General features: G+C 45.2%; 1 protein-coding gene across 1 annotated transcript in view; it reads right to left on the minus strand.

Moving 5' to 3' along the window:
- Positions 1-12333, minus strand: part of LOC108101266 — a 108771-nt gene that overhangs the window by 78568 nt on the left and 17870 nt on the right. Inside the window, 6 exon segments of the mRNA XM_043207965.1 lie at positions 359-715; positions 955-1464; positions 7931-8047; positions 8119-8220; positions 8300-8528; positions 12134-12192. Of these exon segments, the coding sequence (XP_043063900.1) occupies positions 359-715; positions 955-1464; positions 7931-8047; positions 8119-8220; positions 8300-8528; positions 12134-12187 (1369 nt within the window). The 5' untranslated portion in view covers positions 12188-12192.

The raw sequence follows: 12333 nt of genomic DNA on the forward strand, positions 1-12333 counted from the left end.
GTGGGACTACGGAGGCTCAAAAGGAAGCTGTCTGAAAAGCATGCATCTGCCAGGGAAGCAAATAAGCCAAGCCTGAAGCTTGCAAAACAGCTTGGGGAACACATAGCAGGTGATGGGAAGCAGGGAGGGAAGCAAATACAAAGGTGGCAAAGGTCCTTCCAGAAAGAGGACCATGCCAACCTTGGCGCTACTCGAATGCCTGAGCTCTACAGGCAGTGGGATTTATCTGAGCAGTACCCACAAAAAGAATTTCGAATTTTCTAGAACTTCTAAATTTCCAAATATAACTTTAAATTATTATAAAAATTCTTCCCTATATAGAGCTCAGGCAGAGGCATAAAGCAGGCAGGATACTAACTCTCGCAGTGCAAATAGCCCTGTCCTTGGAATCCGCTGGGACACAGGCAGCGGTACGAGCCGGGGAAGTTGATGCACTTGGCATTCGTGCCGCACTTGGCCACGCCGTCCGGCTGGTTGCACTCGTCGATGTCCAGGCAGGCCAGACCGGCGCCCGAGGTCCGCTGGTAGGGCGCCACGTCCGTCGCCCCCGGCCCGTAGCCCAACTGTTGGGGGTTCTCCGGCTGGGGCAACTGATCCGCATGAGGATCGTGCTCCAACACAAAGCCGGAGGGACAGCGGCACTGGAAGCTACCGCCCAGGTTCACGCATTCAGCACCCAAACCGCATGGATTGTTAGTGGCGCATTCATCGACATCTGCCGGCGTTAGGCATTATTTTTGTATTAATGTTGCATGTTGCATGTTGCATGTTGCGGTGCATTAATGTACGAGTATTTAATAATAGTATGTGTGTGCGGGTGTTGGTTGTTTGGTTCGTATGTTGAAGGTGCCGCCAATTCAAAGTCAAAAGAACAAGTGCAAAAAATACCAAAATGGAACAATGTCAAACGATGAAATAATATACGCTGGCTACTTTTTATGGCTATGTACTCACCCTCGCAGCCGTGCATGGGATCTCCACTGTAGCCGTCCGGACAGAGGCAGCGGAAGCTGCCATCGGTGTTCAAACAGTCCGCATTCCGGCCGCAGGGCGTCCGGGCGCACTCGTCCTGGTCCACGCAGCCGGACTCCGATCGTCCATCGCCGTCGTATCCCGGCGGGCAGTCGCAGCGATAACTGCCCTCGAGATTCGTACATATGGCACCGGGTCCGCAGACATTCGGATACGAGCACTCGTCCACATCCTGGCAGCCCTCCCTGAACGGATTGCTGCCCACATAGCCTTCCGGGCAGGAGCAGGTGTAGTTGCCCGGCGTATTCGTGCAGAGGGCGTTGGGGCCGCAGTTCTCCGGGTTGCGGCACTCGTCCACGTCCGTGCAGAGAACCTCGCCGTCGCCCTCGAAGCCATCCTTGCACTTGCAGAGGAAGTGCGCCGGCAGGTTGCAGCACTCGGCGTTCTCCACGCAGCGCGCTGCTATCGCGGGATCTTGGCATTCGTCAATGTCTGCAAGGGAAATGGAAAGGGAGCGGAGGTTTGATTAATCGAATGTGCCACGCAACAAATGACAAGTAATTAAAAGTCGAACGCAGCGCATTAATCTCCACCTCCGAGCGTACACTGAGAAACAATTGATATAATAGTAAATCTCTTGAAATACTTCACAAATCAAATAATACCAAACTCCCAAAGTTAAATTAAAATAGATTTTCCCTTTTAGATGCTTATATATTTAAACTCTATTTTTTGAAGGGAATATTTATGTAGTTATTTGAAGTAACATATGGAAGTGTATCTACCCCCCATAGACATTCGGACAGAGTCCAATCTCAACCTCATTCTAGACCTCTACGCATTTTGCCGCTTGAATGCGCTTTGCTCGGTTTGCAGCCGCACTTGCAGTTGGAATGAATCGCTGCTGGAGTTGGAGCTTCAGTGGATGCATCCGAGATTTGCATGTTACGCATGACATTTCAGTGTCATTGCAGCGGCGTGGCAGCCACTGTGTGCAATGTCACAGCACAGGATGCACCAGTTGCATACGCTTTGCATACCAATTGGCTGTGTGGTCAATGTTAATGGGGCAAGCCATTTCCATTTGGCATTCCGATGCGGAATACATCTCAAGTTTGGGGATATTTCACAAATTAAAGCTTTCCTTCATGGAATTTTAATAATCTTGGAAAGGAAAGAAGCACAAATAGCTATGAAATTATACTCCAGCCAGACCCTTTTGAATAAGTAGCCATAGCAGCATTAGCTTTAATGCATTCACCAGAATTCTCGAATTGCATAAGTCGGCAAACCATCTAACCTTTCAGCTAAGCCAGCTCAGCCAGCCAGCCAGCCAGCCAGCGTTCTCTGTGTCCGCATCCGAGTCTAAAGCTCAATTCAGGCGGAAGACTGGCTTAGGATGAGCCGGTGATCAGAGCTTTCTGCTCCAATAGCGCGCAGCGCATTGAGAATTCAATATCGCAGACAGTCGAAGCCAATGGAGCGGCAATTCGGCTGACTGGCTGGCTGGCTGGATGGGTTGGATGGAATCGAATGGAAGTGGCCGAGTGGTCAGAGGAGGGCGGAATTATGGGCATGGGCAGCCGCTCCATCGCAATCAGGGGCCATTAATCACGGGGCCGGCGAGCAGGCAAAAGTTGTACATTTATAGCTAATATGACATAAGTACAAAAGTTGGCAAAAGCCAAAGACAAGGATCCTTTGAGTGGAGTGGAGTAGAGTGGAGTGGAGTGGGCAATGGAGAAATAAAGGGACTGCGGCGGCGGGCGAGTGAGTGCCTTATAATTACAAGCAGAACGAGTCGGCTGTTCAGTTATAATTACTAGTTTTTAGCTTATAAATTAAGAGGATCATCACTCGGGTGCGCCGGGGCAGAAACTGGTATTTGCTCTTAACAACCGAACCGACTGATATGACAGCATTCCATGTTTGGCCGGCATCGCCGCGTTGTTTGTTGCAATTGCAAACTCTGATTACTCAATGTCATCATCCTCATCCTCATCCCCGTCGACTCCGAGACTCTGAGTTGGCTCTCATGCCAGTCCGGGAGAGCTCTTCCAGAAGCAGGAAGCGTTCTGTGTTCTTCTAAGTTTCAATGTCAGTTTAATTACTTTATGCAATCCGACTGCAAGACGACAGCGTACCAAGGATCTCTTCTCCTCGCACCGGGACCGGGCCATTGACCAAAGGCTGTCTAATGAACTTAGCACGCCCGTTGCACCTCCTGCCAGGAATGATATTCTCACAGCCCGTTGAACGACAGCTCTCAGCCGGGAAGTGCAAATTTAATTTTACCTCCACTCAGATTAGCTTCTTTCGCTCTCCAACTCTTGCAAATCCGTGTTTAGATTTTGGCAAAAGCTTTTTTTCAGTAGGCGTTCTTTTTGCCTCCAGCCATTGGATTTGACCGCTTTAAAAGCAATCAAATACATATGCGTGACTCGATGTGATTAAGCCGAATGATTGCCTGAAATGATGCTGACATAATTCTCGCTGGCTGCCTTAAGCAGGGTCGACTTCTTGGGTTTCCTGTTCGTCTGCTCGCCTCCGAATGCTAACCATAATCGTCAGAACGAGACCTGTTCCAAGTGGCATTTTAAAAGGCGGTGATCTGGTCATTAAAGCCACACAGAATAAGGGAAAGGCTTAGAACATTATTTCATTTCTCTATTTCTATGCTTTTCAGGCGAAAGAAACTTTGGTTTTGGAGCATGTCTTAATTTCTGGTTAGCCTGATGGATTCTGTGTTTCCTGCTCGCTGGAAAATTATCTATAATTCAGAGATGATTTGAATACAACTTAAATTTGCATTTTCCAATCCAGACTTTGCACTCTTTGCTCCAATTAAAACTAATTACCAATCAGACTTTTGCAAAAATCAACAAAGGCTAAAGCTAATCCATATATGAGCAGTCTGGTCTGGCTGGCGTCCGCCTAATAAATTGTGTAATTATTGCACTAATTAGCATTCGGTGCATTTGTTGCGTTCGTTGTTCCCCGAGCAAAACAATTTGAATTATGACATTCGTGCCTCATAGAAGAGATAAAATTTACGAGCGGACATGACTTTCATGCTCCACTGCGGGGCAGTGATTAGCAGCTTGGATAAATAACAATAAGCCAACAGAAAGCCAGAAATGTCTACAACTAAGTCAAACAGGCAAACAGTTGAACTTGAACCCGAGCAAAAAATAAGTAGTAATAAAGAAAACCAAAATTAGTTAACAATTTGTTACGCAAGTAGCAGTCGCCGTGCGACTAAGTATGCTCTAAGATCAAGGTGATGTCAGCCGGATTCGGATCCGGGCCACTGGTAAAACCAAAGCCATGGGTGGCTTTTATCGGCGAAGCCGCCCCTCATTTGTGCGTAAATGTGGCAACACACGCGCGTATAATTAGGCGTGTCAATGCCGCCGCTTTGGGCCATTTTCATGCCTTATCAGCGCCGTCTTCGACATGAGAATTAATTGCTGCCATTTTGATATGCAAAAAGTGCCAAGCACCTGGTAAAAAAAATAACATTGCACTAAAAAGAGACCCAAAGTAAGAAGCCACAGAGCAACGGATCAAGGCGTTATATGTTCTGACCGACAATAAAAACAAAGAGGGGAAAAATCGGAATCTAAAGAACGAATAGAGATTACCCTACAGAAAAGTATTTTTTTAGCTAAGGTATTAAATTTCAGGGCTATCTGTTAATCCAACACATTTGATATATAGTCAAGGAAAGACTTAAAGTATCTAAAAGACTCACTTTACAATCATTTCTTGTTGAAATCTTAATACCCTCCTTAAAGGGTATTAAAACAAAAACGGAACGAAGCTGTGGCAAAGCTTATCAACTGACGTTGATCTCCAACTGGTGCGTCGGCCAGCCCAAGTCGGCGGATTGAAGTTGGTGTCGGTTTTTGGCTTTGGTTTCGGCTGGGAGATGGAGCTGTATGGCTGGGCTGGAGCTGCAGCTCAACATGGAGATGGAGATGGAGGCAGTGCCGTTTCGGGCTTTTTGAGGACAGGCGGCATTAAGCGCCGACAACGCTACCGCCTCGAACCTCAAAACCTGAAGACCCCAAGAGGCTGGAGGGGATCGGGGATTGGGGATCGGAGCTGTGACGGCGTCGCTACGTGGGCACAATCTATTTTATCCGTTTTAATGATCTGCCCCAGTTAGCGAATCGAAAGGGAGCAGCCGCCGTTGGTGAACGTGCCGAGCTGAGCTGGAGCGGACCCAGTCGATCCAACTTATTGCCATACGAGAGCTGTATTCGCGCCTTGTTGTCTTTTGGCGCTGCTGGCCAAGTGGAAATAAGTTTTAGCACTCGGCGGCTTGAAGAGGCTCACTCCATTTATTGCAAGACAAATGCATTAGAAGGATCGATGGCGGCAGACCCACTCTCTCTCTGCGTGCGGATATTTCATTTTTCAATAGTCATTGCATAACTGGACTTTTGCGATGCGTTAACGAAGCCATCGAACGCGTTTGAGTTATGAACATGAAATAATGCGCCAGAGAGTCTGGAACAGGTGTTGCCGCAAACCACCGTTAGACGAATAAAAAGGAATAAAAAAAAAAGAAACGATATGGCCAAATGCGAAACAGGAAAACAGGTAGATCTACCTGCAGCCGAGCGAACACTCACATAGATTGCACGCAAAATGTGTCTCTGAGCCGGCGAAGAGTGGGTTTGTCAGGCCAAGAGCAGTGTGATTTGTTGCTAAGTTTATTGGGTGAACTTGATTCAGAAACTGGATTTACATAACGCTGGGGGACACCACGAGTCCCACGAAAAGCCAGGGCGTTGCAGGATGGCTTTCCTGCTTGCAAAGGAAATTCACTTCAAAATAGATTTAAGACCCACATTAAAATACTGGTATCATTGCTGGGGGAGGCAGTTATTTTTAAAATAAAAAGTAATCTTTACAACCAATAAAATATAAAGTGTCATATAGCGACCTTAATGTCTGTAATGTAGTACTTTAACGACCAATAAAATAAAAACCTACACAACATATAGTATGCTCATCAGTTAATTTTCCAGTCTATTACAGAAACACATGCTAATGCAATCTGATACTCCATCTAAATCAAAGAATTATGCAATCAGCTACTGGTAGTGCCCGGATTTAATTGTGTATTTAAGAACACTCGCCATGAGAAACGTTGTGCGTGCCCCTGATGAAGATTCCAGTATTCCACGCACATGTGCGGATGGCGAGTGAAACTTTCTCAGCGCATTTAAAACTAATTCAGTTGATTACAGACAATTGGAGGTTCTGGTTCTGGTTCGGATTCGGGTTCGGGTTCGAGTTCTGGGTCCCGAGAAGAGCCCTGTCCCCAATGCAGCAACATGGCGGGCGCAATCATGCCATCGTGAATAATATGCGAGAAAAAGTTCTATAGAAAAGAATTAGATAATGCGACTGAAATGCGATGCCGGCGTTACACGTCGCTGCTCGGAATTTATGCATGCCTGCCGCTGGATGGGATTCTCATACCGGGAGACGGAGACGAGGGACGGGCTCCTCCACATCAGTCGTCACATGTAATCTAGAATCTTGGCAACGTCTTCATACTTAGAGGGGTAATGTCAGGGTGTCTGTGAAATTTGCGCTCGTTATCGCATTGGATCGAATGCAGGTGGGGCGTGGCAGCGACTTCTCCCTCCTCCTCCTCCTCCTCCTCCTGCGCAGCTCCTCCCTCCTCCTCTGTTTGGTCCGTTGGGAGTGTTGAAAGTTCTGGCGTGTCCATGTTCGGGGTCAGATTACATGACACTGATTCCCCGTCTAACAGACAGCCGCGATGTGTGTTGGTTGGTTGCATGGCGCGAAAGCATTGCCACAAATGCTGCGGCTTTTTATTGTTCGGTTTCCCCGATCCGGCCGCATCATTATCACCGCCATCATCATCATCATCTCCTATTGAGAATGGGCTCTCGGACTGAACTACTTCGACTTAGAAAGAGATCCGGAGGAGGGAAAGAAATAACCTCTCGGTAAGTACACTTTCCTAGTTATTATTGCTGTGCGCGCCGTTGTTCTTGTTTTCGATTCGTTCCTCTTTGGTTTTTGTGATGCCATAATGTGTTTTATTACGTAACATTAGCCGCAGTCCAATTACGGCAGCCGGTTTCTCACTGTCATATAAACGTACTCGTACTCGCAGTCGAACATATGATGGGGGAAACAGGTGCGCCAGAACCCGGAGAGTTTCTCCTCGATCTTCTTGGCTTTTTTTGGGCCCCTGCTGTGCGGAGCACTTAGGCTAACGAGCAAATGGAACCGACCCCGGGATCGAAACTGTAGCAGATCCGCGGAAACTGATTGAGATATTTCGGAATTTGTTTGGCCAGGAATCCAGGGATCGAGACTCCGACTTCAACCTGGGATTAGATTTGCCGCCCGTGGCTCTCTAATCCGCGAAAGCCTTGCCACAAAGCACTCAAGTGTAATCGCTACACGGTCATTATTATTACCTCGCAGATAAGTATTACTCTATTTTAGCTGAGAAAGCTTTCATATTATTGTCTGGCGCGTCTTTTGTTACATTTTCAGCTCTGGAGGCTGGCCACTTGAGACTTCTTGGCTGGGAATGGCGCAAACCGTTAGGCCAAACTACAAAAAGGCTTTTGGTCTGGGCTAAAAACAGACGTTGACGGAAGTACAAAACGGCAAACAACAATCATCTGTACGTTGCTTGGTTCGCTGGTCAGTCATTATGCCAACTAATACAATGGAACCAAGACGGAGGCTGAGTACTTGGGTTGCACAGAAAGAAATGAGCGACGACTACTTGTTTGTAAAATAAGTTTTAAGAAAATGTATCAGACTAACCAAAGAAATAGTTCTATACAGAATTAGAATCCTACACTCAATGGTGGATTGGTAGCTCGGTTGTCCAGTTTAAGGTGGAAACTATATACTATATACTAACTAGTTTTGATCTTCGAGTGGAACTTACCTTCACAATGGAAGCCATTGCCGCGATAGCCCGGAAAGCAGGTACACGTGAAGCTGCCCAGTGTGTTTGTGCAATGGGCGAACACATCGCACGGCCGCTGTTTGCATTCGTTCTCATCTGCGGGCGGGAAAATTGGGGTGGGGATTGTAACGGTTATGTAAGTTAAGACCGGATTCAATCCGACTCACCTTTGTCCACGCAATTGCAGCCGCCGTAGCCGTCATTGCAATGGCAGACGCCGTTCAAACACGCGCCATTTGTGCACTGGGTGCCATCCTTATCACAGTCATCTGCGGAAAAGCGGAAAAACACGATCCGGGGTTAGGCAAACCCATTAAGCTTTTTGGCGATTCGCATCGAGATACTCACTTGTGCATTTGAGCTCTTTGCTCAGCTCATCGGCACCCAGAAAACAGTCTTGGGTGCCGTCGCATAGTTTCGATAGGTTGAATAGCTGCAGATATTCGGTGGACTCGTTGACTTGGCAGCCAAAGTAGCCATTCTCGAGGTTCAGATAGAAGACCTCGCCGCGAAACCGACTATTCGGCTTCAAGTTCGTCTTGAATGGTTGCGGTTGTTGTGAATATTGTGAATGTACCTGCAGGCAAACAAAACAATTGAGTTAGTTAATTACACGCAATAAAACGAGGAAGTTGTAGGCGCCCTGTTAGTCAGTCACCTGAATTAAACCTTTGCAAACTAGCTATTAAATCAAGATTAAATTACTTCATTTTATGATATCATCGGCTGACCATATTTATCTATAAGACAAAATGTTAATAAAGAAGCTCTGATTGCCTGATATTTAAGGTAAAAAAACAGATCAAGTTTTTAAAACCAGACACCTGCTCAGAATGCAACATTGTTTCTGCAAGGAGGGAAAATCTTTTATGGTCCTTTATTAATATTCTTATTACATAAATTTCCCTGCAACCCAACAAAGGGTTAACCCTCTTCCGAGTGGCAACCTTCGCTGCAACCTCATTTCGTAGATCATAGTATTTAGGCGTTCCCCAGCTGGTTTCGCTAAACTAATTTAAATTCAAATTAGATACAGCAAGCTTAGCAGGCGTAGCACCGGCAGCGCTTCTTCAGATTTCTCAACCCGATGTGGTCCATATGGGCACGACCCGATCGTACAGGTACGAGTATATAGACACACACCGGCCCATTCTCCACTATATTGTAGCCTTTTGTGTTGCTGTGCCGCCGCCACTTAATTGTTACACTTGGCTGATTTTACTTTTAGCAAAACAAAAGTTGTTCGCCGCTTGCCATATTTTCTTGGCCGAAACTCTGGCGACTGGCTGGCAGCAACTCGAGTGTTTGTGTTTCTGTTTCTGTGTTTCTGTTGCCAGCATATTAGATAGCTGGCTGGGAAACAAGTTTGTCACTTAAGACCTTTTTGTGCTCCAGCAAAGATGAATTAAAACTAGTTTCTATACCTGTGTGCTTGGTTTGTCGCATTGCCGTTGTTATACATTTGCGATTGTACTTCTATTTTTGTAGCCTGTTCAATTTGACTTCCTACGCTCAAATATAGTTATTAAGTGGTTAGATCAGATTTGGAGGCAACTTAAATGTTTGTAAAACAAGATAGAGCTGAATTGGTTGGGATTTCTTCAATAAATAACAGAACCGAATTCCTTCAGTACGTGAACGTTTCGTTTAATGATTACTCTTAAGCAACAAAAGCCAACTCATTTATTGATTAACTTTTCAAGTCGAGGATTTTACTGTTACTTAAATGGGTTACGATTCATTTAACGAATGCCTTTTAAGTTTTTTCATTTACATTTTATAGGTTTACATTGATTTATAGAACTCAATTTACAGATTATTTACGCTTTTCTTGCAATAAATTTTTTAACTATTCGAGTTTTACTTATTTTTTCCTTACACTTGAACAATATATCCAAAGCCTTTTCAGTTTCATGCCATTAGCCGTTCGCAGAGTTCAGTGTCTCAATTAAGTAGAAGGCCCTTTTCTATTGCTGCTTTACTACAGCAAGAACACTAGCGAATTTTCCCAGTTTCCTCGTTCGAGGCAATTTTCTCAGGTTTTTGTTGTGGGCGCCTAATGAGCTGGGGAGGCCATAAAAAAGGCAACTTAAATTGCTCCACGACCCCTTAGTCGAAGGTGTGAACATGAGCCACTGGCTGTCAAGTTCAAGTTTAGCCGCGAATTGTTTTAGGCAGATTCTTATCGGGAGGAAGACGCGGAGTTAGCACCCGCACGGGCTCCCCTCTCTCGAGTTCTAGTTGGCTTTGGGTTTTCAATTGCTCTGTGCTGCCACTTCACGCCATGCAACGCTAACGGCCTTGCTAAACAATAGATTTCGCCGTCTCTGCGACTTTTATCAATTGACAGGCGGCACAATGAGCAGCACATGCACTCAACTGAGGCAGCAATACGGCGCGATGCAACAATTAAAGGCGTGCGAGTAAAGATGGGCGAATCCGATGTGGATGTGGCTGTGGCTGTGGCTGTGCCTGTAGATACTGAGGCTGATGATGCCTCCTGCTCTGCCAACGACGACGATGATGATAATGATAATGATAATGATGATGATGATGATGCGGCTGCTGAAAGCTCCCATGACATTGAGCGGCGTGCCAGCGACTACAATGCGCAATTTTTCGTTGCCAGCTTGCTTGTTAACAGGCGCAATGACAACGGCAGACAGATGACGACGTTGCACGTCAACGCTCAAGTGCATATCCGTTATAACTGTCGATGGGCATTAACTCTACTTTATTTTGCAACAAACTAAATTACTCCGCTTTGTTTTGAACTTCTGATTCTGAAAGAACTCAAGCACTCTGAGATTTGTAGTGGAATAAAAGTATATCCTGATTTCAGATGAGTAATTATTATTTTTAGAAGCTTTCTTTACTACAATTAACTAAAAATTATGTTCCCAAGATTATCTTAACAGGATTTATTATCCACAAAAGGAAAACTGACTTCACATCGAAGCTTAACCCTTGTATATTTGCATATAAGGCGTGGCTATAAAAGTTTAGTTCACAAGACTCCGACATTTCTCTCGCAAACCGTTTGCAAATATTGTCTTAAAATAAACAAGAAATCCGTCAGCCAGCAAGTTCGTTGCCTGAGTCTTTTGTTTACAAAAAAAAGGGGATTTGAAAGAGTTCACAATTAATTATGATCCCATCTAGCTAATCAAATGAATTATGACTGCCTCGCATAAATCAAGTTCCGACGCACAAAGGAAAGCAAATCCGTAAAAGAATCTCGACATGAACCATCCATTGACAGAGTGTCGCAAAGAAAACCACAAGCGGGCGAGCGGAGTCAATGAACTTGGCTTTCGGCTTAGAGAGTTCTCTTGGCCAATTTCTCAGAGCCCCGCGACGGAGTTCCCTCATTCACACCGGACACCCTTTCCCCTCTTTCTCCTCCTTCGACTGCATAAATCGATGACTATCAAAGCGTTTTTACAGCTAATGCGGCTATTTTTATTCATTACGTTTTCTTGGCTTTCTTCCATCGATTGGCTCGGTTTGGTTTGGTTCGGTTCGGCTGGGTTTCTTGGCCCAGTCGTTGACCGTGGTGATTCTGCTCTTCCGCCGGCCCTATCATTACTAGTCACTCTTTCTAGCCTTCATTTTTTGCTGTTTGGTTTGAAATTCTTCTCCGTTTGCGAAATTATTTGCCCAGCGCCATCGCCATCCTCTCACTCTCTTGCAGATTTCACAGCTAGCTGTTAGTTTTAATAAATATGGTCTACCTATGGCCAAGTCATTTTGCAGTAATTTCTTTTTATGGCTCATTTGCATGAGACCCGACCGAAAACCGTTAGGTCATCAAAATGTTCCATCGTTATAATTTGTTCCCTCTCTTGGCTTTCGGATTCTGTATTATATCTATCCCCTGAAACGAACATTTGTTAATTATTGGAGTTCTTTCACTTTTGGGATCTTTCTTCGACTGTTTGTCCAGAAATTTGTTTCATAATGAGGTGGCGGCTCGTAAATTTAATCATATTTCTCTTCTTTTCAGCCGACGGGGCGTGAAAGCCTCTTTGTGTGCGCCTTTCAAGAACCCATAAATTAATTATGACCCCTGCGCTAACTGCCGATGGCCACCTCTGATCTAATCCCATCGATATTCAGGTTTAACCCCGCCAACTTAACACTAATTAGCTTAATAACGTATAAGGTTTATGGGGTACTTACTGCACTCGAGAGTAGTAGCACTATCCACGTGACTAGGGGCAAAAATATTTTCATTTTTGCTGCAAAGAGAACAAAGAGAAAAAATCGCACATTAAAAACCATTGAAAAATCAATTAAAAGCATGTTAAGTAACAAAAAACAAATACAATTAAGGCCACCCGAGAATAGCCACTTATGGGATAAGGCGCTTTGCGGCTCAG

This window comes from Drosophila ficusphila, unplaced genomic scaffold (assembly GCF_018152265.1).
Source record: "Drosophila ficusphila isolate 14025-0441.05 unplaced genomic scaffold, ASM1815226v1 contig_412, whole genome shotgun sequence".
Taxonomy (NCBI): domain Eukaryota; kingdom Metazoa; phylum Arthropoda; class Insecta; order Diptera; family Drosophilidae; genus Drosophila; species Drosophila ficusphila.